General features: G+C 39.8%; 1 protein-coding gene across 4 annotated transcripts in view; it reads left to right on the plus strand.

Moving 5' to 3' along the window:
- Positions 1-17,977, plus strand: part of dgkb (diacylglycerol kinase, beta) — an 801,318-nt gene extending 783,341 nt beyond the window's left edge. For all 4 annotated transcript variants that reach the window (XM_072575379.1, XM_072575382.1, XM_072575380.1 and 1 more), the window contains one exon: positions 13,421-17,977. In XM_072575379.1, coding sequence (XP_072431480.1) covers positions 13,421-13,516 — 96 coding nt within the window. In that variant the 3' untranslated portion in view covers positions 13,517-17,977. The remainder of the gene's footprint in view (positions 1-13,420) is intronic.
- The last annotated feature ends 5,261 nt before the right edge of the window (positions 17,978-23,238 follow it).

A 23,238-nucleotide genomic window follows, 5' to 3' on the forward strand; every position in this document is an offset into this window, starting at 1 on the left:
CAGATGAACTCAGGGCATGTATAGGAACACGTGACTGGGATATCATAGCAATTACAGAAACATGGCTCAGGGATGGACAGGACTAGCAGCTTAATGTTCCAGGATACAAATGCTACAGGAACGATAGAAAGGGAGGGAAGAGAGAAGGAGGAGTGGGTTTTTGATAAGGGATAGCATTACAGCTGTGCTGAGGGAGGATATTCCTGGAAATATATCCAAGGAATTATTTGGGTGGAACTGAGAAATAAGAAAGGGATGATGAACTTATTGGGATTGTGTTATAGACCCCCTAATAGTCAGAGGGAAATTGAGAATCAAACTTGTAAGGAGATCTCAGCTATCTTTAAGAATAATAGGGTGGTTATGGTAGGGGATTGTAACTTCCTGAACATTGGCTGGGACTGCCATAGTGTTAAAGGTTTAGATGGAGAGGAATTTGGTAAGTGTGTACAAGAAAACTTTCTGATTCAGAATGTGGATGTACCTATTAGAAAAGGTGCAAAACTTGACCTACTCTTGGGAAATAAGGCAGGGCAGGTGAATGAGTTGTCAGTGGGGGAGCACTTTGGGGCCAGCAACCATAATTCTATTCGTTTTAAAATAGTGATGGAAAAGGATAGGCCAGATCTAAAAGTTGAAGTTCTAAATTGGAGAAAGGCCAATTTTGATGGTATTAGGCAAGGTGGGGGCAGATGTTCGCAGGTAAAGGGATAGCTGGAAAATGGGAAGCCTTCAGAACTGAGATAACGAGAATCCAGAGAAAGTATATTCCTGTTAGGGTGAAAGGGAAGGCTGGTAGGTACAGGGAATGCTGGATGGTTAAAGAAATTGAGGGTTTGGTTAAGAAAAAGATGGAAGCATATGTAAGGTACAGACAGAATAGATCGAGTGAATCCTTAGAAGAGTATAAAGGCAGTAGGAGAATACTTAAGAAGGAAATCAGGAGGGCAAAAAGGGGACATGAAATAGCTTTGGCAAATAGAGTTAAGGAGAATCCAAAGGATTTTGACAAATAAATTAAAGACAAAACGATAGCTAGGGAGAGAATAGGACCCCTCAAAGATCAGCAAGGCAGCCTTCGTGTGGAGCCACAGAAAATGGGGGAGATATTAAACGAGTATTTTGCACCAGTCTTTACTGTGGAAAAGGATATGGAAGATATAGAAAGTAGCAAAATAGATGGTGACAACTTGCAAAATGTGCATATTACAGAGGAAGAAGTGCTGGGTGTCTTGAAACACATAAAGACGGATAAATCTCCAGGACTTCATCAGGTATAACCGAGAACTCTGTAGGAAGCTAGAGAAGTGATTGCCGGGCCTCTTGCTGAGATATATGTATCGTCGATAGTCACAGGTGAGGTGTCGGAAGACTGGAGGTTGGCTAACATGGTGCCACTGTTTAAGAAGGGTAGTAAGGCCAAGCCAGGGAACTTTAGACCAGTGAGCTTGACGTCGATGGTGGGCAGGTAGTTGGAGAGAATCCTGAGGGATAGGATGTACATGTATTTGGAAAGGCAAGGACTGATTCGGGATGGTCAATATTGCTTTGTGCGTGGGAAATCATGTCTCACAAACTTGACTGAGTTTTTTGAAGAAGTAACAAAGAGGATTGATGAGGGCAGAGCGGTAGATGTGATCTTTATGGACTTCGGTAAGGCGTTCGACAAGTTTCCCCATGGGAGAATGGTTAGCAAGGTTAGATCTCACAGAATAAAGGGAGAACTAGCCATTTGGATACAGAACTGGCTCAAAGGTAGAAGACAGAGGGTGGTAGTGGAGGGTTGTTTTTCAGACTGGAGGCCTATGACCAGTGGAGTGCCACAAGGATCGGTGCTGGGACCTCTACTTTTTGTCATTTACATAAATGATTTGGATGCGAGCATCAAGGTACAGTTAGTAAGTTTGCAGGTGACACCAAAATTGCAGGTGTAGTGGACAGTGAAGAAGGTTACCTCAGATTACAACAGGATCTTGACCAGATGAACCAATGTAATTTAGATAAATGTGAGGTGCTGCATTTTGGGAAAGCAAATCTTAGCAGGACTTATACACTTAATGGTAAGGTCCTAGGGAGTTTTACTGAACAAAGAGAGCTTGCAGTGCAGGTTCATAGCTCCTTGAAAGTGGAGTCGCAGGTAGATAGGATAGTGAAGAAGGCGTTTGGTATGCTTTCTTTTATTGGTCAGAGTATTGAGTAAAGAAATTGGCATGTCATGTTGTGGCTGTACAGGACATTGGTTATGCTACTGTTGGAATATTGTGTGCAATTCTGGTCTCCTTCCTATTGGAAAGATGTTGTGAAACTTGAAAGAGTTCAGAAAAGATTTACAAGGATGTTGCCAGGGTTGGAGGATTTGAGCTATGGGGAGAGGCTGAACAGGTTGGGGCTGTTTTCCCTGGAGTGTCGGAGGCTGAGGGGTAACCTTATAGAGGTTTACAAAATTATGAGGGGCATGGATAGGATATATATACAAAGTCTTCTCTGAGATGGGGAAGTCCAGAACTAGAGGGCATAGGTCTAGGGTGAGAGGGGGAAGATATAAAAGAGACCTAAGGGGCAACGTTTTCACGCAAAGGGTGGTACGTGTATGGAATGAGCTGCCAGGGGAAGTGGTGGAGGTTGGTACAATTGCAACATTTAAAAGGCATTTGGATGTGTATATGAATAGGAAGGGTTTGGAGGGATATGGTCCCGGTGTTGGCAGGTGGGACTAGATTAGGTTGGGATATCTGGTCAGCATGGACGGGTTGGACCGAAGGGTCTGTTTCCATGCTGTACATCTCTATGCCTCTATGACTCTTTGGCTGTGTGTAAGCAGCAGAGCAGAGACAAAAAGAAAATGGATGACGAAGAACATGACGACTCTTGCTGCCAGTCTCTCTCACAATCTCAACCTCAGAAGCCATTCTGTGATTGAAAGCCCACTTAAAACAACAGCAATGATTCCCTAATAACTCTCTCAAATCTGCAGGTTTACCATTACAAAGAAAAGAATACAACAGTTAAAACAGTTGGGCTCGGACGTTCTTATAATCGTATTTCAAGGGATTTTTGAGATCTGCAGCTGCATTTGCTTTTATTATCTCTACCATTGATTCCACCAGTAAGAAATATCAGGACGAAACATTCAAACACTACTATTTCCCTTCAAGTGGAAACCTTCCTGATTTGGAAATAAATACAGAGGAACCTCAATTATCTGAAGGACACAGACGGGGAGTATTTCATTCAGTCAGTTGAATGCCGGTTAACGTAATTTAGCCAAGCGTCAGGACCTTGCGATCTTGCCAGATAATTGAGGTTCCTCCACAATCATTTCTTCACTGTTCCTGGGTCAAAAAACTTGAATTTAAGAAGTTCTGACTGCATCTATGCAACATGGACTGTGATTCAAGACAGGAGCTCACCAACAGCTGCTCAGAGCCATCTAGGGATGCACCATAAATGTTGGTCTTGCCAGCAACGCTCACATCTGAGAATAAAATAAACTCTGCTGCTGTACCTCAGCACATTCCAACTCTTGTATGAGAATACAATGTAGGAGAGGTTTGGTATGTTGTCGAGGTCAGCCTGTGTTTGGGCATCTCAGTTCAGTGGTTTGAGCAAAATGGCAACTCAGTGATAATGATGTGATGCTGCAGAACAAGTTTTACATTGTGGTTGTTTTAAATCATCTGACCACCCACTCTTATGGCCACCAGAACCCCACCACAAATCCACCTCTTCACATCACCTGCAAACTCTCACTCTGAAAAGTAGCCGTACACTTCATACTCAGTTAATCATATTGACAGACTCCTCTTCTTCCAGTCTCAAAGTCGAAATATCCCATGTATTATTCCATAAGAATTGTTTACCCTTGTTACTTTCTGCTTTTATAGTAATTGAATAGCAAAGAAACTCTGTTTATGAAATAATACTGGCTGTCTTCGCTGTCCACTTTTGATCTGTTCTTGATCCTTTCTCTATAGTACACTGTCATAGAGTCAGACAGCATAGAAACAGGCCCTTCAGCCCACCATGTCTATGCCAACCAATGGAAGCCAAACTACACAATCCCATTTACCTGCACTTGGTCCGTAGTCAACTATGCTGAAGCATTTTGAATATTCATGCAGATGCCTCTTAAATGATGCGAGAGTACTTCCCTCCCCCGCCCTCTCAGGCAGCACATTCCATATATCTACAACCCTCTCTAAACCGCTCGCACCTCATCTTAAATATATGTCCTCTGGTCTTGAGATATATTTGATACTCTCCACATCTTCCATATTACTTTCAGTAATATTGCATCAAACGGCAGTACACTGAACATTAAAACAAATGTGATCTTAAAAAGCTACTAGTTGCAGGTTTACTTTTGACACCATCAATCCAGTTTTAGATAATTTGTTCAATCCTTAGGATTGTAGTTGATCATATTTCCTATATAGAAGGACTGCAATCACATTTTGTGTTTTTCTTCTAAACGTAACCCTATTGACAGTTTGCAGAAAGACAACAAATTTAGAGAAGCATGTACTTCTGCCAAGTGGCACAACACCAGATGGTACATGTGAACCAAGGAATATTTAAATTTACAGTGTGCTGACAGCGGTGTTATGTGAAACTCTATAGGCTTGAAAAATACTTGTTTAATAATCTAGAATGTCACCACACAAAGAATTTCAGGAGAAACTAGCTCTCCTGTCACTTCAATTGATAATACCAAATTTTAACTGAGCTGACTGGGCTGCAAGTTGCCAGGTTTGAATCCACCTGGTGTTGAGTTATCTCATTGTCGGTGAGTGGCAAGAAATGCTGCAAGTAGTCTTGGTGCCCCATGCTTAGGTAACAGAATGTCAATTAGGGATCCCTCTTTCCTGATTGTTATCTGGTGGCTGGTGTACATGTGAACAATGGAGGTGAGACTGAGCTCAAAAGTAATGGGGGTTGAATACCTTGTCAACATCCAGTGTGTAGGCATTCACCTCGAGGATAACCACAATGGTGGAATACCAAAGGCTGTTAAGAGGCTGCAGAATCTTACTCCATCAGAACGGTATGTCTTTGGGAGTAATAAAGATGAGAAAATTGCCAAAGCAATCATGTGTAAGTATTTGTTTCTGAAAGATCATGAGCTGCTCCTTCAAAGTTTAGTTATGTTTTGCCTTCATTGATTCAGTCTTTTTTTTTGCACAAATATAGAACACTGATTTTATGAGCTTCAGCATTTCTTCTTTAGTTAGTAGCAATAAAGAATATCTCATGACTACTTTGTGATTAATATTTTTTGTTTGACTTAACTCACCAAAGAAATATGTTGAATTGTATTTGAAACAGGTCCTCATTCTTTCATTGGCTTGAGGCAAAATGTGACCTTTTTATTTAATAATGAGAATCATCTATTATCTAAAAACATTTCTAATGGTCAGAGAGAAAATGCCAGCTTTTAATTAGCTTAAAGCATAACAAGCCCTTAAAAACGTCATGTTTGATTTAATTTTATGTTTGAGAAAATTGCAGATATAAAATGTGAAATACAGGAGTCCATACTAAAAGATACCTGTAGATAATTTTGGTGACAAGCAGTTCTTAAAGAACAAATGCATTTAAACAAGGCTTATCTCATTTATGTTTTATATGAAATGAAATATTTTTAAAAATATATTTATTGCAGACTTTCTACACACGCTAAGTTGTTTCAACTGATTAAGAAAATTGCATTTATTATAGTTCAGTACATTACATTGTTCAATTTCAGCAACATTATGTGTAAGGACATCATGATTAAGGTAACTTTGACAAAGATAGAGATTTTATGGGATTGACCTTAGGGGTTTCTTACAGAAATAATATATAAAAGCATTGATGGGTAAACTGACCTATTAATGTTTATTAGATAATTTTTATAAAATCAGTTGTTTCTTACCTTTAATATATGAATTTCAAAGTACATTTTTTTCTCTCTGCCAAGTTGTCATTAATTGCTTTTCATAATTAAGTTGCCATTTAATCTTGTTTCTGTCTTCATAAATACAATAATCAAATTAAATTATTGCTACAAAGTCCTGCATGTTGGTAACATGTTGTGGTACTTCACTGGGCAATATGGCTTAGCAGCTGTTCACCTGGCAGCATTCATGGACAGAATTATAGCCTGAAAAACTAGTATCTTCAAGGACATGAATACCCACATGTTTTATACAAACACTTTTTTATCCCCCACTATTGTTATATTTCTTCCTTCAGAGTGGAGAACAACATTTGTGATCGTTATTACTGCTGCGCTGAAGCAGACTTTCCAGCAGAATGAAGCACATTCCCAAAACTTGGCCACTCTGCTACAAGCTGGAACATTATCAGGGATCCCAGAGAGAAGTTCTGAATCTTTAACAATATGGCTGTGTGAATGAGTGAATGAGACAAGGCAAAATATGAAGCAATACTTTATAATCCAATGTTGCTCCACCAGTTATGTCACACCATTAGAAATATATAGTGCAAAGGTAGTCCAATCTGAGGACTTTTATGAACATAGACCTGTTATTCTCGTGAATTTTGAGGCAAAAGTGTCCAATTTGAAAGCATTGTAATTATATCTGTTAGTTATGAATATAGAACAGGTCCTTTGGCCCGTTATGCCTGTGTGGACCATATTGCCACTCTAAATTAATCCCACCTGCCTGCACATGGTCCATTTCCCTCTATTTCCTACCTGTTCACATGTTTGTCTAAATGCCTCTTAAACATTACTATACGCTTCTACCATCTCCAAAGGCAACATGTTCTCGCCACCTGCCACCCTCTTTAAAAAAAACTTGCTTTGCATATCTCCTTTAAACTTTCCCCCTCACATTAAACCAACACCTGCTCGTATTTGGCATTTCCACCCTAGGAAAAAGAACCTGTCCATCCTATCCATGCTTCTCATAATTTTATCCACTTCTGTTAGGTTGCTCCTCAGTATCCAATAGTCTTGAGAAAACAATTGAAGTTTTCCAACTGCTCCTTATAGCTTGTGCAGTCCAATCTAGGAAACATCCTGGTAAAGCCTACACGCCTTTCCAATAATGTGGCAACCAGAACTACACATGTTATTCCAAATGTAGCCTAACTAACATCTTATATAGCTGCAACATGACATGCCAACGTTTACACTCGCAATACCCTAAACTGATGAAGGGTAGCATATCATGCACCTTCTTTACCACCTCATCTACTTGTGTTGTCACTTTCAGGATTTGCACCCTAAGATTTCTCTGCTAAAGTTCCTGCCATTTACTGTATATTTCCTCTTGTATTTTTCCACCTAAAAAGCATCACCTGACACTTAGAGTGATCGAGCTGTACAGCATGGAAACAAACCCTCCAATCTTAACTAGTCCATGCCGACTCGATATCCTAAATGTCAGCATTTAGCCAATATATCTCTAAACCCTTCCTATTCATATATCTATCCAAATGCTTTTTAATGTTGTAATTGTACCAGCCTCCTCCACTTCCTCTGGTAGCTCATTCCATACAAGCACCACCCTCTGTGTGAAAAAGTTGCCCCTTAATCCCTTTTAAATCTTTCCCTCTCATGCCCTCTAATTTTGGACTTGCCCCACCCCAGAGAAAAAAACTTTTGTCTATTTACCCTATCCAGGCCCCTCATGATTTTATAAACCTCTATAAGGTCACCCCTCAGCCTCTGACATTCCATATTCAGCCTCTCCATATCGTTCAAAGCCTCTGTTCATCCTTGTAAATCTTTTCTGAACCCTTTCAAGTTTCACAACGTCCTTCCTATAGCAGATAATCTAGATTAAATTTAATTTGCCATTTCTCTGCCCAAATTTCCAACTGATGTATATCCAGCTGTATTTTTGACAACCGTCCTCACTATCTGCCACTCCACAAACTTTTGTGTCATCCATAAACTTACTACTCAGACCTTATACATTTTCATCCAAATCATTTGTCCATATTACAAACAGAGATGTCAATACTGATTCTTGTGGAACATTACTGGTCACAGACCTCCAGTCAGAAAAACACTCCTCCAGAACCACCCTCTATCTTCTATGCTCAAGCTAATTTTGTTTCCAATTTACCAACTCATTGTGGATCCCATGTCACATAATCTTATGAACCAGCCTACCATAAGAAACCTTGTCAAATGCTTTAATAAGTCCATGTAAACTATATCCACTGCCTATTCTCATCAATCGTCTTTGTCACTTATTCAAGAAAACGCAATCAAATTTATAAGACAAGTTGTCTTCCAATTTAGTACTTTCACTCTAGGACCAGTCTTATCCTTATTTATATCTATCATAAAATATATGGAATTATGATCACTATTTCCAAAATGCTCCTCCACAGAAATTTCAATCACATGTCCAGGCTCATTCCCCAGTACAAGATCTAATATGGCCCCTCCCTAATTGAACTATCTATATATTGTTTCAAGAAGTCCTCCTGGATATAGCTAACAAATTTTGCCCCATCTAGGCCCCTAGCACTAACACTGGAGGCCTAGTCAATATTGGGGATGTTAAAATTGACCACAACAATATCCCTGTTGTTTTTACATCTTTCCATGATCTTTTCTGTTATCTCCCACTCCCTATAATGTAGGAAGTATAACCCCACCATAGTGATTTCACCTGTCTTATTCCTGAGATGCCATGTGAGATCACTGACTGAGCCCTCCAAGATGTCCTCTCTCAGTGCAGCTGTGGCATTTTCCTTAATCTGTCATGCAAGCCAACACCCCTTTTACATCCCTGTCTATCACACCTGGAATGTTGAGCTGAAAGTCCTGCCCTTCTCACAACCATATTTCTGGCTCTAAACTGATCTGCCTCACCTGTTATACTCTTTGCATTAAAATAAATACACTTCAGATTGCCAGTCTTCCTGTGTTCATTAACCTGGCCCTGTCTGTGCTTCCTATTTTATATATCTATCACTAACTGTCTATTTTAGATGACCATGTCTCCCTGTTTTCCATGTAGTCCATGTTATATCAATTTTTCCATGCATAATTATTGTAATAAAAGATAAACTGTCTTGCATGTGGAGTTAAATATCTATTTTCAATCTTGTCATCTGTATTTCTTAAATGAGTAAACATTCTAGCATTGTATCCAATATGTTAAGCACAGAGAGTATGACATCTTTCAGTGGACAAATTCATTGAAAATCCCTGTATGCAAAGTAACATTCCCTTATCAAAACCATCTATGCTGTTCAGGCTGCTCCAAAAATTATGCTTGGACACTATGGATAACAAAGAAAGGCTACCTCCACTGTGAATATGTATACTGCATAGAAAATATGTAAAATTGATAAATTTCAAAACATTTTGAAATGATCATGTACTTTGTCAATTTGACATGTGAACCATATAAGCAAAATTGGAATTGTAGTTTCTTCAGTGAGACTTTGAGCCGTTGTTGAAAACTTAAACTTGAAAAAGGACGAATGAGATTTGCATTCAGAAGGCATTCACAACATATTTGTGAAGCATCCTAGATTTTTTTTTACCTAATTCCATGCAATCATGAGGCTAGATGATGCCAAAACTATTTTACCAAAACATCAATTAAGAGATTAAACAAATGATGTTATGATCAGTATGCTCATATGACAGGATGCAACTTTTCCTCTCTGATGGTGGCAAGTTAAATGGTGAGAAGTAATTTGGTGAGTTGGTCTGGATAGAAATTCCACACACTCTATCTAGCTCTGCAATTAAATGCTGGGTGAGAAGGTCCACGGGCAATTTGCTCAATTCAGTGTCAATTAAAGCCCTTAATTTGGGAATTAATGGACACTTAAGGGCCTCAAATTTGCACCTCCCAATTACTTGCCAACCTGAGAAATGTGGGCTGAAAATGTGTTGCTGGAAAGGCGCAGCAGGTCAGGCAACATCCAAGGAGCAGGAGAATTGACATTTCGGGCATGAGCCCTTCTTCAGGACTCATTCCTGAAGAAGGGCTCATGCCCGAAACGTCGATTCTCCTGCTCCTTGGATGCTGCCTGACCTGCTGCGCTTTTCCAGCAACACATTTTCAGCTCTGATCTCCAGCATCTGCAGTCCTCACTTTCAACCTGAGAAATGTGCCTGGGGTCCTGAAAATGATGGCGTCCTGCATGCCAAGTCGGGGTGGTGCAGGGTTAGGTAGTAGCATCAAACCTGTCTGATCACAACGAATGAGAAGCACTAAATGAAAGCCACTGCCCTGACTTCCCGTGACCCTCACTGATTGAGAAGAAGAGAATAAAGATAGGTTTACGATGAGAAGGGAAAGATATAAAAGGGACCTCAGGGACAACTTTTTCATGCAGAGGAAGGAGCTACTGGAGGAAGTAGTGGAGTCTGGTACAATTGCAGCATTTAAAAGGCATCTGGATGGGTATATGAATAGGAAGAGTTTGGAGGGATATTGGCCCAAGTGTTGGCAAATGGGACTAGATTGGGTTGGGATATCTGGTTGGCATGGACGCGTTTGATCGAAGTTTCTGTGCTGTACATCTCTATGACTCTATGACTCAGCTTTCAGTTGCTAAAAAGCTGATTAATAGACAGTCTGGTGAGTTATCTTGTCTGTGGGATTATGTTAGTCACCACCCAAGATATTCGCCCCACTCTTGGAAGAGAAATGGAATATTGTGCCCGTAATGTTTGTCCAGTGGGGATGATTAGGGCAATTGTGTGATCCTCTGCCAGCAGATCAGCAGGCAGTGAGAGCAGCAACATTTCCCGATGGCATTCCAGCTGCCATTCCTGTACTCACACCTTCTCACTTTATGGGGCAGGGGAGCAATTGAGGCCTGGACCAACTTAAGGACCAGTTCCAACCCAGCGGAAACATTTCATGCAGAGGAGGAGATCATGACTGTGAAGGAGGGGTAAGGACAAAGAACAAAGAAAATTACAGCACAGGAACAGACCCTGCAGCCCTCTAATCCTGTGCTGATCCAGATTCTCTATTTAAACCTGTCACCTATTTTCTAAAGATCTGTATCCCTTTGCTACCTGCCCATTCATGTATGTGTCCTGATACTTCTTAAATGATGCTGTCATTCCCACCTCTACCACCTCCGCTGGCAACGCATTCCAGGCACTCACCACCCTCTGGGTAAAGAACTTTCCACACATTTCTCCCCTAAACCTTTCCCCTCTCACTTTGAACTTGTGAACCCTAGTAATTGAGTTCTGCACTCCGGGAAAAATTTTCTTGCTATCCACCCTCTCTACACCTCTCATGATTTTGTAGACCTCAATCAGGTCCCCCCTCAACCTCCGTATTATTTCATTAATGAAAATAATACTAATCTATCCAACGTCTTTTCATAGCTAGCACCCTCCATACTAGACAACGTCCTGGTGAACCTCCTCTGCACCCTTTCCAAAGTATTCACATTCTTTCGGTAATGTGGCGACCAGAACTGTACTAAATATTCCAACTGTGGGCGAACCAAAGTCCTATACAACCGGAACATGTCCTGCCATTTCTTGTACTCAATACCTCGTCTAATGAAGGAAAGCATACCATATGCATTCTTGATCTCTTTACTGACCTGCGTTGCCCCCTTCAAGGAGCAATGGATCTGAACAACCAGATCTCTCTGCACATCAATTTTCCCCAGGACTTTTCCATTTACTGTACAGTTCGCTCTTGAATTGGATCTTCCAAAAAGCATCACCTCACATTTGCCCGCATTGAACTCCATCTGCCATTTCTCTGCCCATCTCTCTAATCTATCTATATTCTGCTGTATCCTCTGACAGTCCTTTTCACTATCTGCTACTCCACCAATCATAGTGTCATCTGCAAACTTGCTAATGAGGCAACCTATACCTTCCTCCAAATCATTAACACTTATCACAAACAACAGTGGTCCCAGCATGGAATCCTATGGAACACCACTGGTCACAGGTATCCACTTTGAGAAACTCTTCTGCTACTACTCTTTGTCTCCTGCCACCCAGCCAGTTCTCTATCCATTGAACTAGAACACCCTGGACCCCATGTGACTTTACTTTCTCCATCAGCCTACTATGGGAAATTTATCAAACGCCTTCCTAAAGTCCATGTATATGGCATCTGCAGCCCTTTCCCCCATCAATTAACTTTGTCACCTCCTCAAAGAATTCTATTAGGTGTGTAAGACATGATCTTCCCCTCACAAAACCGTGTTGCCCTTTACTGGAAAGCCCATTTTCTTCCAGGAAGGGAAAATGGCAAGGCTCAGCAATTCTCTCTGAATGGACTTCAGGAAGGAAAGAGTTGACGCACTTTAATTCCTGGATTTGGAGCTGCCCCTCCTCTCACTTCAGTTCTGTGCCCCTCGCTGGATATGCACTCCTTCCTGGCCTTGCCATCAATACTACTTCTGTACTCTCCCCACCATACCAGCTTCTCCCCTACCAAATCAACCATAAATCTCAACACTTACCTCTGTACTGGGCTCTGGGACTTAGAATCTGGGAAGTGGTTATTGTCCCAGCGTTGGCTTCAGCTCCCAGTCTGCCTGCTCTGAATACAGAGCTGTCAGCCAATCTGATCAGTCAGCAGCTCTCTGAATTGGGATGACCTTGGTATGTCTAGAAAACTAACATTTCTTAGGACAGGAAACCCTACCACCTATAAAATCCAGCCCTTTTATTCAAGCTTATTCAGTTGTGGCTTTTTTTCCCAGTTACTATTTTTATCTAGCATCAATGCAGGAGATGTACAAGGTTACTATTTTAATTGTGATCAGGCTTCACAGTAAGTGAATTGCTATATTGACAATTAATCAGCCTTTGGACCTCAAAAAAAATAGAAAATAGGTCATTCATTCTTGAGTGGAGTATTTGGTTAAGTAAAATAAAAGGCATCCTTTTCTTAACAATTTGGATCCAAAGTAGAAGCCCATGTTGCATGATGATCTCTCATGGTGATGAGTTTAAGAATAATTTGTGTTTCTAACTCAGATAAGAATATGTTTTAAATACTTTTGCTCTGGTTTGGATGCAATTTGAAACTGAGACCTGGAATTTCCTTCATATGTCAAATCTAACTGAGTAAGGACAAATCAGGAATTAAATCCACAATTCTCATATTGTTATTTATCATCAGGCAATATTTTCATTTGGATTGTTTTTTCTAGCAATGCGAAGTGTGTTTTATTTCTTTACAGTAAAAATTAATTTTAATATTTTGCCATTTACAAATAAATATTACTTATCACTGGCCTTATGTGCTGAGATCTACCATAGCCTCAAGACCCCAATGTTGGAGTGAAAAATGGATCCTGACAATTAATTGACAATTTAACATTGGGTGCGTCTTAATGTTTTGGTCTGTTGAACTGCAGTGAGTTTAAATTGTTTGTATTGCTTTGCAGTAATTGTAATTTTTATAAAAAGTATTCACAATATGTTTACTTCTCTTAGATTACAATAAGTCACAAGAACCAGGCTCCAATGTTGAAGGCTCCACCTCCCAAGACTGGCTTTGTGTCTTCAGTCATCAAGCGAACCAGGAACTAAGGTGCAAGGATAAGCTGAAAAAAAAGAAACTACCCTCTCGAACAGTACTGTTTCTTTTAAAGTGGGAGCAAGGAAACACAGAAATGAAAACTGAAATTAGGAATAAGTTACATTCTATAAGGACCAGTTTTCAATTTGACTCTGACTGTCGGGAATCTCACCCACAGAAACACATAATGGCAGTTCAGTCATACCTTGGACATGGTTTTCCTGTCTGTTCACAGTAATAGTCAGAAAATAAATGGAAAATACATCCAAGGTTCCAATAAACATGATTGACAGGAGGGGCTTCCCCTAATTGCACAAAGTCAGAGAAAGTATCCTCTAGACTAGGATAGTGTATACCATTCATTCACACAGTTGCGATTGCTGTGATTGAATATAAGAATTAAGTTGTGAAGGTTAACAGACACATGTAACATTGGTCTCCAGTTTATGCATGACAAGCATTTATCTTTTATGGCCTATGAGTTCAAATTGCATGAATTGCATTTAGGTTTAAGCGCAGGCCTACATTCCCTGCTTTTGTCTTTTGTGATAATTGGGAATCAATTTTTGGCTCAAAGCCATTCGCTTCAGTAAAAGCTTTCCTGTGGTTAGGATGGAGGTCTAAGGTGATAGCAATTACTGTCATTAGCTTTTAAAGGATAGCAAAGCCACATAAAGCAGTTGTACTATATTAGTAATAAACTTGTGTGAAATTCCTTGGCCTATATTTAAATTAAAGTGTTAGCTAATGTTTCATGAAAATAAATGTTTGTCATACAAATACATTTATTATTACTAATACCATAGCAAACAAAACTATTTAAAATTCTAGCAGCTAATAAAAGTTAGAAAAATCATGTTGCATAAAATATAATGGGTAGTTCCTTCTGAGTTATTTTGCCAGCCCCCTGATTATTCACTGCACTTCCGGGATTTCGTGCCAACTGTAATGGGAGTTGAGGGTGGGGAGGTGGGAAATGACAGAGAGTCAGTAGAATATATCCTATCAATTCTGCTGCATTATTATGCAAATGACAGAAATTTATCATCGAACATAATTACTGTCACTTGCACTGTAAAAATGCTGGATGCCAGGTATGATATATTTCCAACTTCTCTATTTTACATGATACTGTTGAGTGGAATGGTTTATTTGAAAAGACGGGTGCAAAGAAATAGAGCTGAAACATGGAGTTCAGGAACAAAGTGTCATTTAGCTACATGTACTTGGCGTGTGGAGGTATATACCAAGAGGGCAAACTTGTAGTATTGTCCAGAAAAAAAACTGATGGACAGAGATATCGATAGATTAATTGATTGGGCCAAATTGTAGCAAATGGATTTCCTCCTAAGAAAATGTGGCCCTGAATTTTTACTTAAGTATGGAGACTTCACAAGGTATCCAAACTTGGAGTCAGACTTTAGATCTCAAAGTACCATAGAAACTGTTTTTGCTGGAAAGGGGGTTTGGAGATAAGAAACCTGAACTTGAAGGACCATTTAAACTCAATGCTGAGTTCAAGTAGACCAAGGTTTACTGGAAGACTTGGTGTGGAAGTTACAAATCTTCAGTAGCTTGTATGACTTATTTTAAGTGTGAATGAGATCCATAGAAATTTCAAACTGTCCAATTATTTAAATATCCAGCTACTTAAAAGTTGATTTACAGAAAGGAAAAAAAAACATACTTCAGTTCAGAAACGTCCATTCTCACAATTTCAAAAGCCTTTTGTTGACATTGCCCTAAGTGCCCTAACTTCAGCACTATTAATGCTTGAGTGTTTTCTGTAACCTGTGATTGTTCCACTGATATTGAAGAATTTGGTATCTTTGACTCGGGGTTATGGACATAAAACTTTTAGATGGAACTAATTACTAATCTAAAAGTACAGATGCATCATTTTTTTATATAGTGAAGTTGTTGATAGATATTTAGAATTTTGTTTTAGCTCATAGGGCCTGTTTCCACATTGTAGGGAATCTAATCTAATCTAATTTAATCTAATCTTATGTTTCCTAAGGTCTGCCCATTGTGGATGCAGGGTGAATTGGTATAGGGACTGTAACAGATCGTGGGACTGAGTAGGGGAACTAAGTTTGCATAGAAACTTTTAAGAAGCCAAAAGGACAGGTTAGAGGGCATGTATTGGCATGAGTTAGCACGTAGGAGCAAACAGTATGGCTGGGGAGGGCTGAGGAATAAGAACTGAATGGTTGAATGTTTAGACAACAGCTGGATGATTTTCCAAGAGACCAAGGTAGATCGGTTACCTCGTGCACCATGCTATTTGACAGCATCCATCCTGCACCTCCCCCACCCTCCAAATCCCCATCTCTGGAAGGACAATGCCTCCATTCAGAGCAGTATTTCCAGGGTGAGTGTAATGAACCAGAAAATGTTTCTAGTTCTCCATAACCACCTTGGGAGCCAAAATCCAAAGTCCTGTAGCCGCCAAATGTAGGTTTAAAATGAATAACTAAGTAACACAATGAGATTATGCAAACTGGGGCCATAATCCCAGTGATTCAGAGGGTTAAAGAGTGATTCAATCAAAGCATTCAAGATATCAAAGGGATCAGATGAGAGAATTAGAGAAAATCATGAGGCAGAGATTTCCAAATCGGTTGTGAGCCCAGTGTTGGGCTAATTTGTGGTTTATGGAGTCAGATGTACTTGTGACAGGCCATCAAGTGTCATCTTCCTGGAGGATGCTTTTTTAGAAGCTACCTCTAGGTACACTGTTCATTTCAGGATGCTGGACAGCCTGATAATGCTGGAAAATCAGCGTACCTGAACAGAAAGGTAACCACCGGAGAGTGAGGACTGCAGATACTGGAAATTTCTGAGTTGACAGTGTAGTGCTGGAAAAATACAGCAGGTCAGGCAGTATCCGAGGAGCAGGAGAATCAGTGTTTCGGGCAAAAGCCCTTCATCAGGAATGAATGGTGACCAGCAGACCCACTGTGAATTCTGTGTTTTGCTGAGGTGAATGATGAAGGAGAGGCTGGCAGTAGGGAGAGTCCTACTGCTTATGGGAGCAGTAGCCAATTCCTCCAACCAGCAGCACTCAGTGGATACATCTTCAATAACAAGCAAACAATTGAAACATTTGTCTTTGCATGTCTTCAAGATTGCCAGTTTTGTCCTTTGAAGTGGACAACTATGTCTGAGTTGCTCAGTATGATGCCTTGCTTCTCCATAAGACCATAAGATATAGGAGCAGAAATAGGTCATTCGACCCATTGGGAATGCTCCACCATTCGATTATGGATGAAATATTTTTCAACTCCATTCTTCTGTGTTGCCCCTGTAGCCCTTGGTCCCTTATTAATCAAGAATCTGTCAATCTCTATCTTAAATACACTCAAATGGTTTGACCTCCACAACCTGCACCGATGAGTTCCACAGATTCACCACCCTTTGGCTGAAGAAATTCTTCCTCCTCTCAGTTCTAAAGGATTGTCCTTTCACCCTGAGGCTGTGCCCCTCGTCCTAGTTTCTTCCACTACTGGAAGCATCTTCTCCATGTCCACTCTATCCAGATCTCTCAGTATTTTGTAAGTTTCAATAAGATCTCCCTCCCATCCTTGTAAATTCCATCGAGTATAGACCCAGAGCCTTCAGCCACTCCTCACATGACAAACCCTTCATCCCCAGGACCATTCTTGTAATCATTCTTCTCCAGGTATAAATTCCTTTTGTTGGCCTAAAGAAAAATTTGGCACAGGTTAGTTGGGCTGTATGGCTTGTTCCTGTACTGTACTGTTCTTTGTTCTAACTATCCTCGAGATGCCTTCCAAGCCCAGTGCAACCTTCTTCTGTTATAGTGTCCAAAACTGTTCATAATATTCCAAATACTGTCTGACCAGAACATTATACAGCTTCAGCAGTACATCTCTGTTCTTATATTCTAGCCCCCTAAAAATGAAGGTAAACATTGTATTTGCCTTCCTGATTGCCAGCTGACTTCGCATGATAACCTTAGGAGAATTTTGAACTAGGATTCCCAAGACCTTTTGTGCTTCAGATTTCCCAAGCCTTTCCCCAGGTAGAAAATAGTCTAAGCCCCTATTCTTCCTACAGAAGTGCATAACTCACTTTCCCACATTGTATTCCATCTGCCACTTCATTGCCCACTCTCCCCGCATGTCCGTCTGCAGCCTCTCTACTTTATCAGCACACTACCTGTCCTTCCACCTTTTCTTGTCATCTGCAAGCTTAGCAACAATGTCATCAGTTCTTTCATCCAGATCATTAATTATAATGTGATAAGTACGGTCCCAATACTGACCCCAGCAGAACTCTGTTAGTCACCAGCTGTTACCTTGATAAAGAGCCCTTTATCCCCCAGTCAGCCAGTCCTCAATCCATGGTTAGAGACAAATAAACTGCATATGCTGGATTCCAAGGTAAGAAGAACACAGCAAGCCATGCAGCATCAGGAGGTGAAGTCAACGTTTCAGGTGTAACACTTCTTCAGGGCTGGGGCTGGGTGTAGAGGGCGCTGCAGATAAAGGAGGTGGGGGCGGGGTGGTAAGTTGGAGATAGGTAAACACAACCCTGCCCCCCCCCCACCATTTATCTGCAGCTCCCCTTACACCCACCCCCAGTCCTCAAGAAGGGTTACACCTGAAACGTTGACTTCTCAAGCTCCTGATGCATCCTGGTTTGCTGTGTTTTTTTCCAGCCTCCTGCTTGTCATTCTCAATCCATGCCAGTACCTTGCCCCTAACACTACTGGCTCATCTTATTAAATAACCTTCAATGTGTCTCCTTGTCAAAGGCCTTCTGGAAATTGAAATAGATAACATCAACTAGCTCTCCTTGGTCAAATTTGTTCATTACCTCCTCAAAAAAATTCTAACAGATTTGTCAGGCATGACTTCCCCATGCCAAAGCCATGCTGACTCAGTCCTATTTTACCATGTATTTCGTCATCTCATCCTTAATAATCAACTCTAAAACCTTACCAAAAACCAAGATCTGCTAGATCCAGCTGATAATTCCCTCTCTTTTGCCTCCCTCCTTTCTTCAACAGGAGCGTTACATTAATCATTTTTCAGTCTTCTAGGACCCACCCTGACTCCAGTGATTCCTCAAAGATCACCATCAATACCTGTACAATCTCCTCAGCTATCTCCTTCAGAACTCTGGGTGAATTACCCATCTTCAGAGCTTTCAGCTTACCCATCTATTCCTTGGAAATGGCTTGAATCACCGATTGATTTTCACTATGATCCAGTGTTTTCAAATATCAGCCTTCTATCGAACACAATTTTCAATAATAATTTAAACATTGTGCCATAACTTTGGAAACTTTGGGCAACAATGCCATGAGGATGGGCCAGCTGCATGTCAGACCATAATCGACTTGATCCCATTTATTTCTGGAAATATTCACCTGAAATAAACTTCAGAGAGCTATTTCAGTGGCTCTTTTGATCAAGTCTAATATCTTGCTCTCTATTTCTTCACTAGAATGCCTGTGAACCGTAAGGACTTTTCAAACAGAAGTTTACATATCTGTGTTAGAGGTACTATCCTTGTCGTGCAAGGCAAGTGCTCCTGATATGTGTGATGGAGGCAATCATTTGAACCTTGAAGAACCCGATGAATTTTCATTTTATCAAAATCAATAAAATAAAATTTAAATGTAATATAAAATAGACAGGGCACCCATTCTTTCAACATATTGTCCATGCTCTGAAACTGAAAATGATTACCTGTTGAGTAAGCTGAGCTAGTAGTTTCCATACAAGTTTGATTTGGTGGAATGCTCAAAGTAGAGCATTTGTTGGGGTCCAACTGGAGATTCTGGAGCATTGGTGTTGTGTATCATTGTCTTCACTCGGTGGACAGAATTTTAACAACTCACATTTAAAATATTGGAAAGACATGTCTGCAAAGTGCAAATTAATATCACCAACTAGCCCCATTCTAATCTGAGGACAGGAAGATTAGAGTCTTCACTCTTCACCATTTATAGCTAGATCATAGGTATATGTAAAAAAACAGTTTATCATTCAGGCACAATTATAAATACTAAAATCTTACCTGTGGGTCCTCGAGACCACTGAACAGCAAGTGAATACACATTGTAAAATGACTATGGATCAATGACAAAAGGTTGAGTTGATACAGTGAAGTAAATATCAGAGATTCAAGTCTGTTTTACATGTCAATATATGACAATAGCCTGTAAAATGAAGCAGCTTCTAGCTTTTAATTAAAATAACATTCATTAAAAAAACAGAGAATTGTATCAGGCCAGGACGTGCCATTTATAATCCACCTTTTATAATCATCAAAACATGAGGTCAATCAATTATTCAATGATAACTTGTCATTAGAAAATGCTGAGAGAATGTCAAAAATAATAACATAAATTTTGTTTCTCTAAGATTTTTATTTTACTTTATTTTTTAATTAGCAGTAGAACCAGGAGGCTGTTAAGAATTTTTATTTTTACAGAAATGTGTATCTGCGTAAAGCCAGATTTAATAATAGCTTTCAAAAGGACATTGGATACTGTCTATGCTTGGAAAGGCAAAATTTATAGACACATAAGATTCAAAGCAGAAGAGTGAGACTATTTGAACAGCCCACTCCAAGCTCAGCATAATGGTCCAAATCACCTTTTTTGCTTAAATGTTCAAAAATGGTTGCAACTATTTGAAGGCAATATTAAAGAACAGGTCTGTTTTGAAAAAGACAAGTCCTAACCCAATATAACGGCAAAGAGGTTAAATTATTTCCGGCAATATATATCAATGTTAAGATTTTGTATATAATTTTTGCATGCTATTATATACAAATTGCCAGCCGAGCTATACTGTGACAGAATTTCAATGTCTTACTATTGAATACTGTCGTTATAAACATTGTGATTTTTAAATGCCAGCATGACGTACATTTGTTTGCTAGTGTCCTATTTTAAAAGTGCATGATTCGCAGTTATATGTTCTGCCCATGGAATGTTTGAAAATCATTCTTCCCCCTCTGTGATTCATATTGACCAGACAAAATAATGTACAAGATTTCACAGCATGGCAAGCTTTATCAGAACGTGTCACAATACATTTTTGTTGCAATGTGCAGATAAGGCTTTCCAGCAACACAAGTGGCAGTTTATTGAACCAGCTTCAGAGGAGTGAAAGCACTCTGTTATTTTATGGCGTCTGGTTCATCATCTGTTTCTAGGAGCAGCCTTTCTTTTCTGTAGGTTTCCCTTTGGAACTGTCAGAAACAGGCAACTCTGTTTATATTCTTATTTTCAATTTGCTTCAGAGGAAAACATGCTATACCTAAACGTATCATTGCTGAAGTTTGAGACTTGTGTGGTCCACTGCTAGTATCATATTTATGTTTTACGAAGCAAAAGGAAACACATGTATGCTGGTAGAATCATGCTGTGACCACAGGCCCATTATAGCTCAAGCACTCTGGTATTTCCACTCCTAACTAAGGTGACCTCACCCTATTAACAAAGGCATTTCATGTACATACATGAATTTGTTTCCCAGTATATCATTCAAAACGTCCTCCTCAATTGATCTGATCTTTGAAAGATAAGCATTGTTCTTCATATGATGGTGCAGGTAGGCCTATTGGATTCCCCCCAGGGTTTTATAGACGTTATTAAGTGAGCAACCGCATTTCAATGAAAAATGGGGCGTTTATTAACCTTATGCAGGTCATGTTTCCAAGCCGAGTCCTGTTTGGACTTATTGCTGTATTTTTCTTTGCACACGAGATGACAACTTTAGAAGAGAGGTTAAAGACTACGGAGACAGTAATGGCATCACCTGACTTGTTTTTTGAAAGGTGGATCAGAAAAGCAAACTAACTATTTGGATTTTCATCAGAGGGGCAGAAATTGGGAGTTAAGAGATTTCCTGACGTTGCGATCCCACCTCAGGGAGGTGAGGATGAGCTGGCCAGTGTGGAAACAGGCAGGTTAACAGGACTGCTTCCATTTGCTGAGACATCGACACTGCATGTGAGATCCCAAAACCTGCACATATCACCCCAACACAGTTCGGTTCTTGCCCTCAAATCCCATATACCCCAAACCCCCTCACCCCTCCACATTAGGTTAGATTAGATTAGATTAGGTTCCCTATAGTGTGGAAACAGGCCCTTCGGCCCAACAAGTCCACACCGACCCTCCAAAGAGCAACCCACCCAGACCCATTCCCCTACATTTACCCTTTCACCTAACACTACGGGTAATTTAGCATGGCCAATTCACCTAACCTGCACATCTTTCGGCTGTGGGAGAAAACCAGAGCACTGGAGGAAACACCTATTCATCCAGTATCCACACTAAACAGAGTTCACAAGTCCTACAATAACATTGGGAAGTCTTTAAGAAATTCAAGAATCTGTCAAGGGTAACACACATTCCTTGAAAACCACTTAAAATGAACATTTTGCTTTTAACAGCTCCCAACCCACTCCGTTATCCCACATTGTAGGAAATTACTGACAAGCCCTTCACCTGCATTATTTTTAATGCCTGCCTGAACTCCTTCGGCTCCATGTAAGGAGGGTACGTTTCCTAAAGTATGAACAATTGGGGATCTAGTTAAATAATAATAAACTCACATCGTGAATATAGTTGTAAATGGGTTAAATTGTTTTTCTATGCTTTGCAGAATTATAGTGTGATTTTTGACAGTTTTGAATTGGTTCCAATTTCTAACATCAGCTGTTTTCATATTTAACAACCTTGTTGGATATTTAAAAACAGCTGAATCAAATTGTGATGATGTTATTTCCCACAGAAAATGCCACCTTGAAATAAAAGGCTGAACTGATCTATATCATTAGTCCACAACATGGTAGCCAGTATTCTTACCTCATTTGTTTTCATTTTCCATTCTCTTAACAATTTTGTCAAAAATGTTAAATTTAAACCAAGTAAAAGGGACAAGTAGATGAGAAAATGAGTCTTCCAAAAAAAAGAGTTTAAACATCATTCTGTGGACTTCAGTGAATAGCAGTTCAGGTGTGGTTATTAAATGACTGCCTATTCTTTATTAACTTGCTTGACACCTTTGGCTGAGTCCAGTTTACCTCCAAACATTTTCAAGGTTTAGTTCTAACATTAAATATTACTTAAAATCTAATTCCTTAAAGAAAACATAGAGTTCTTTCAATAAGACAAAAATAAATCTATGCATTTAAGCCAATCTTATGTGCATTTAATCACTGCTAGTCTATTATCTAGTAATTTAAAGGGTGGTGGGTGTTTGGAACATGTTGCCAGCAGAGGTGGTAGAGGCAGGTATGGTAGATTCATTTAAGATGCGTCTGGACCGATGCATGAGTAGGTGGGGAGAAGAGGGATACAGATGCTTAGGAACTGACTGACAGGTTTTGATAGTAGATTTGGATTGGCTCAGGCTTGGACGACCGAAGGGCCTGTTCTTGGCTGTAAATTTCTTTGTTCTTTGTTCTTTAGAACATTTACTGAAATCTAGAGAAGAATGACTGATCCAAAATTGATCCAGAAATTAAAATATGAAACTAAGTGTCTAATGTGCAAAAATGGGGACAGCCAGAAATTTACTTCTGACCAGACCCTTGTGCCATGGTCTTGAATATATAAAAATTAAAAACTGGAAATATGCAGCACGTCAAGTAGTATCTGAGAGAACAAAGTAGTAAGTGCTGGTGATTAATTAATGGAAGGGTAATTGTTGGCCACCGCAGAGGAAATTAATCGAAT

This window comes from Chiloscyllium punctatum, chromosome 8 (assembly GCF_047496795.1).
Source record: "Chiloscyllium punctatum isolate Juve2018m chromosome 8, sChiPun1.3, whole genome shotgun sequence".
Lineage (NCBI taxonomy): Eukaryota > Metazoa > Chordata > Chondrichthyes > Orectolobiformes > Hemiscylliidae > Chiloscyllium > Chiloscyllium punctatum.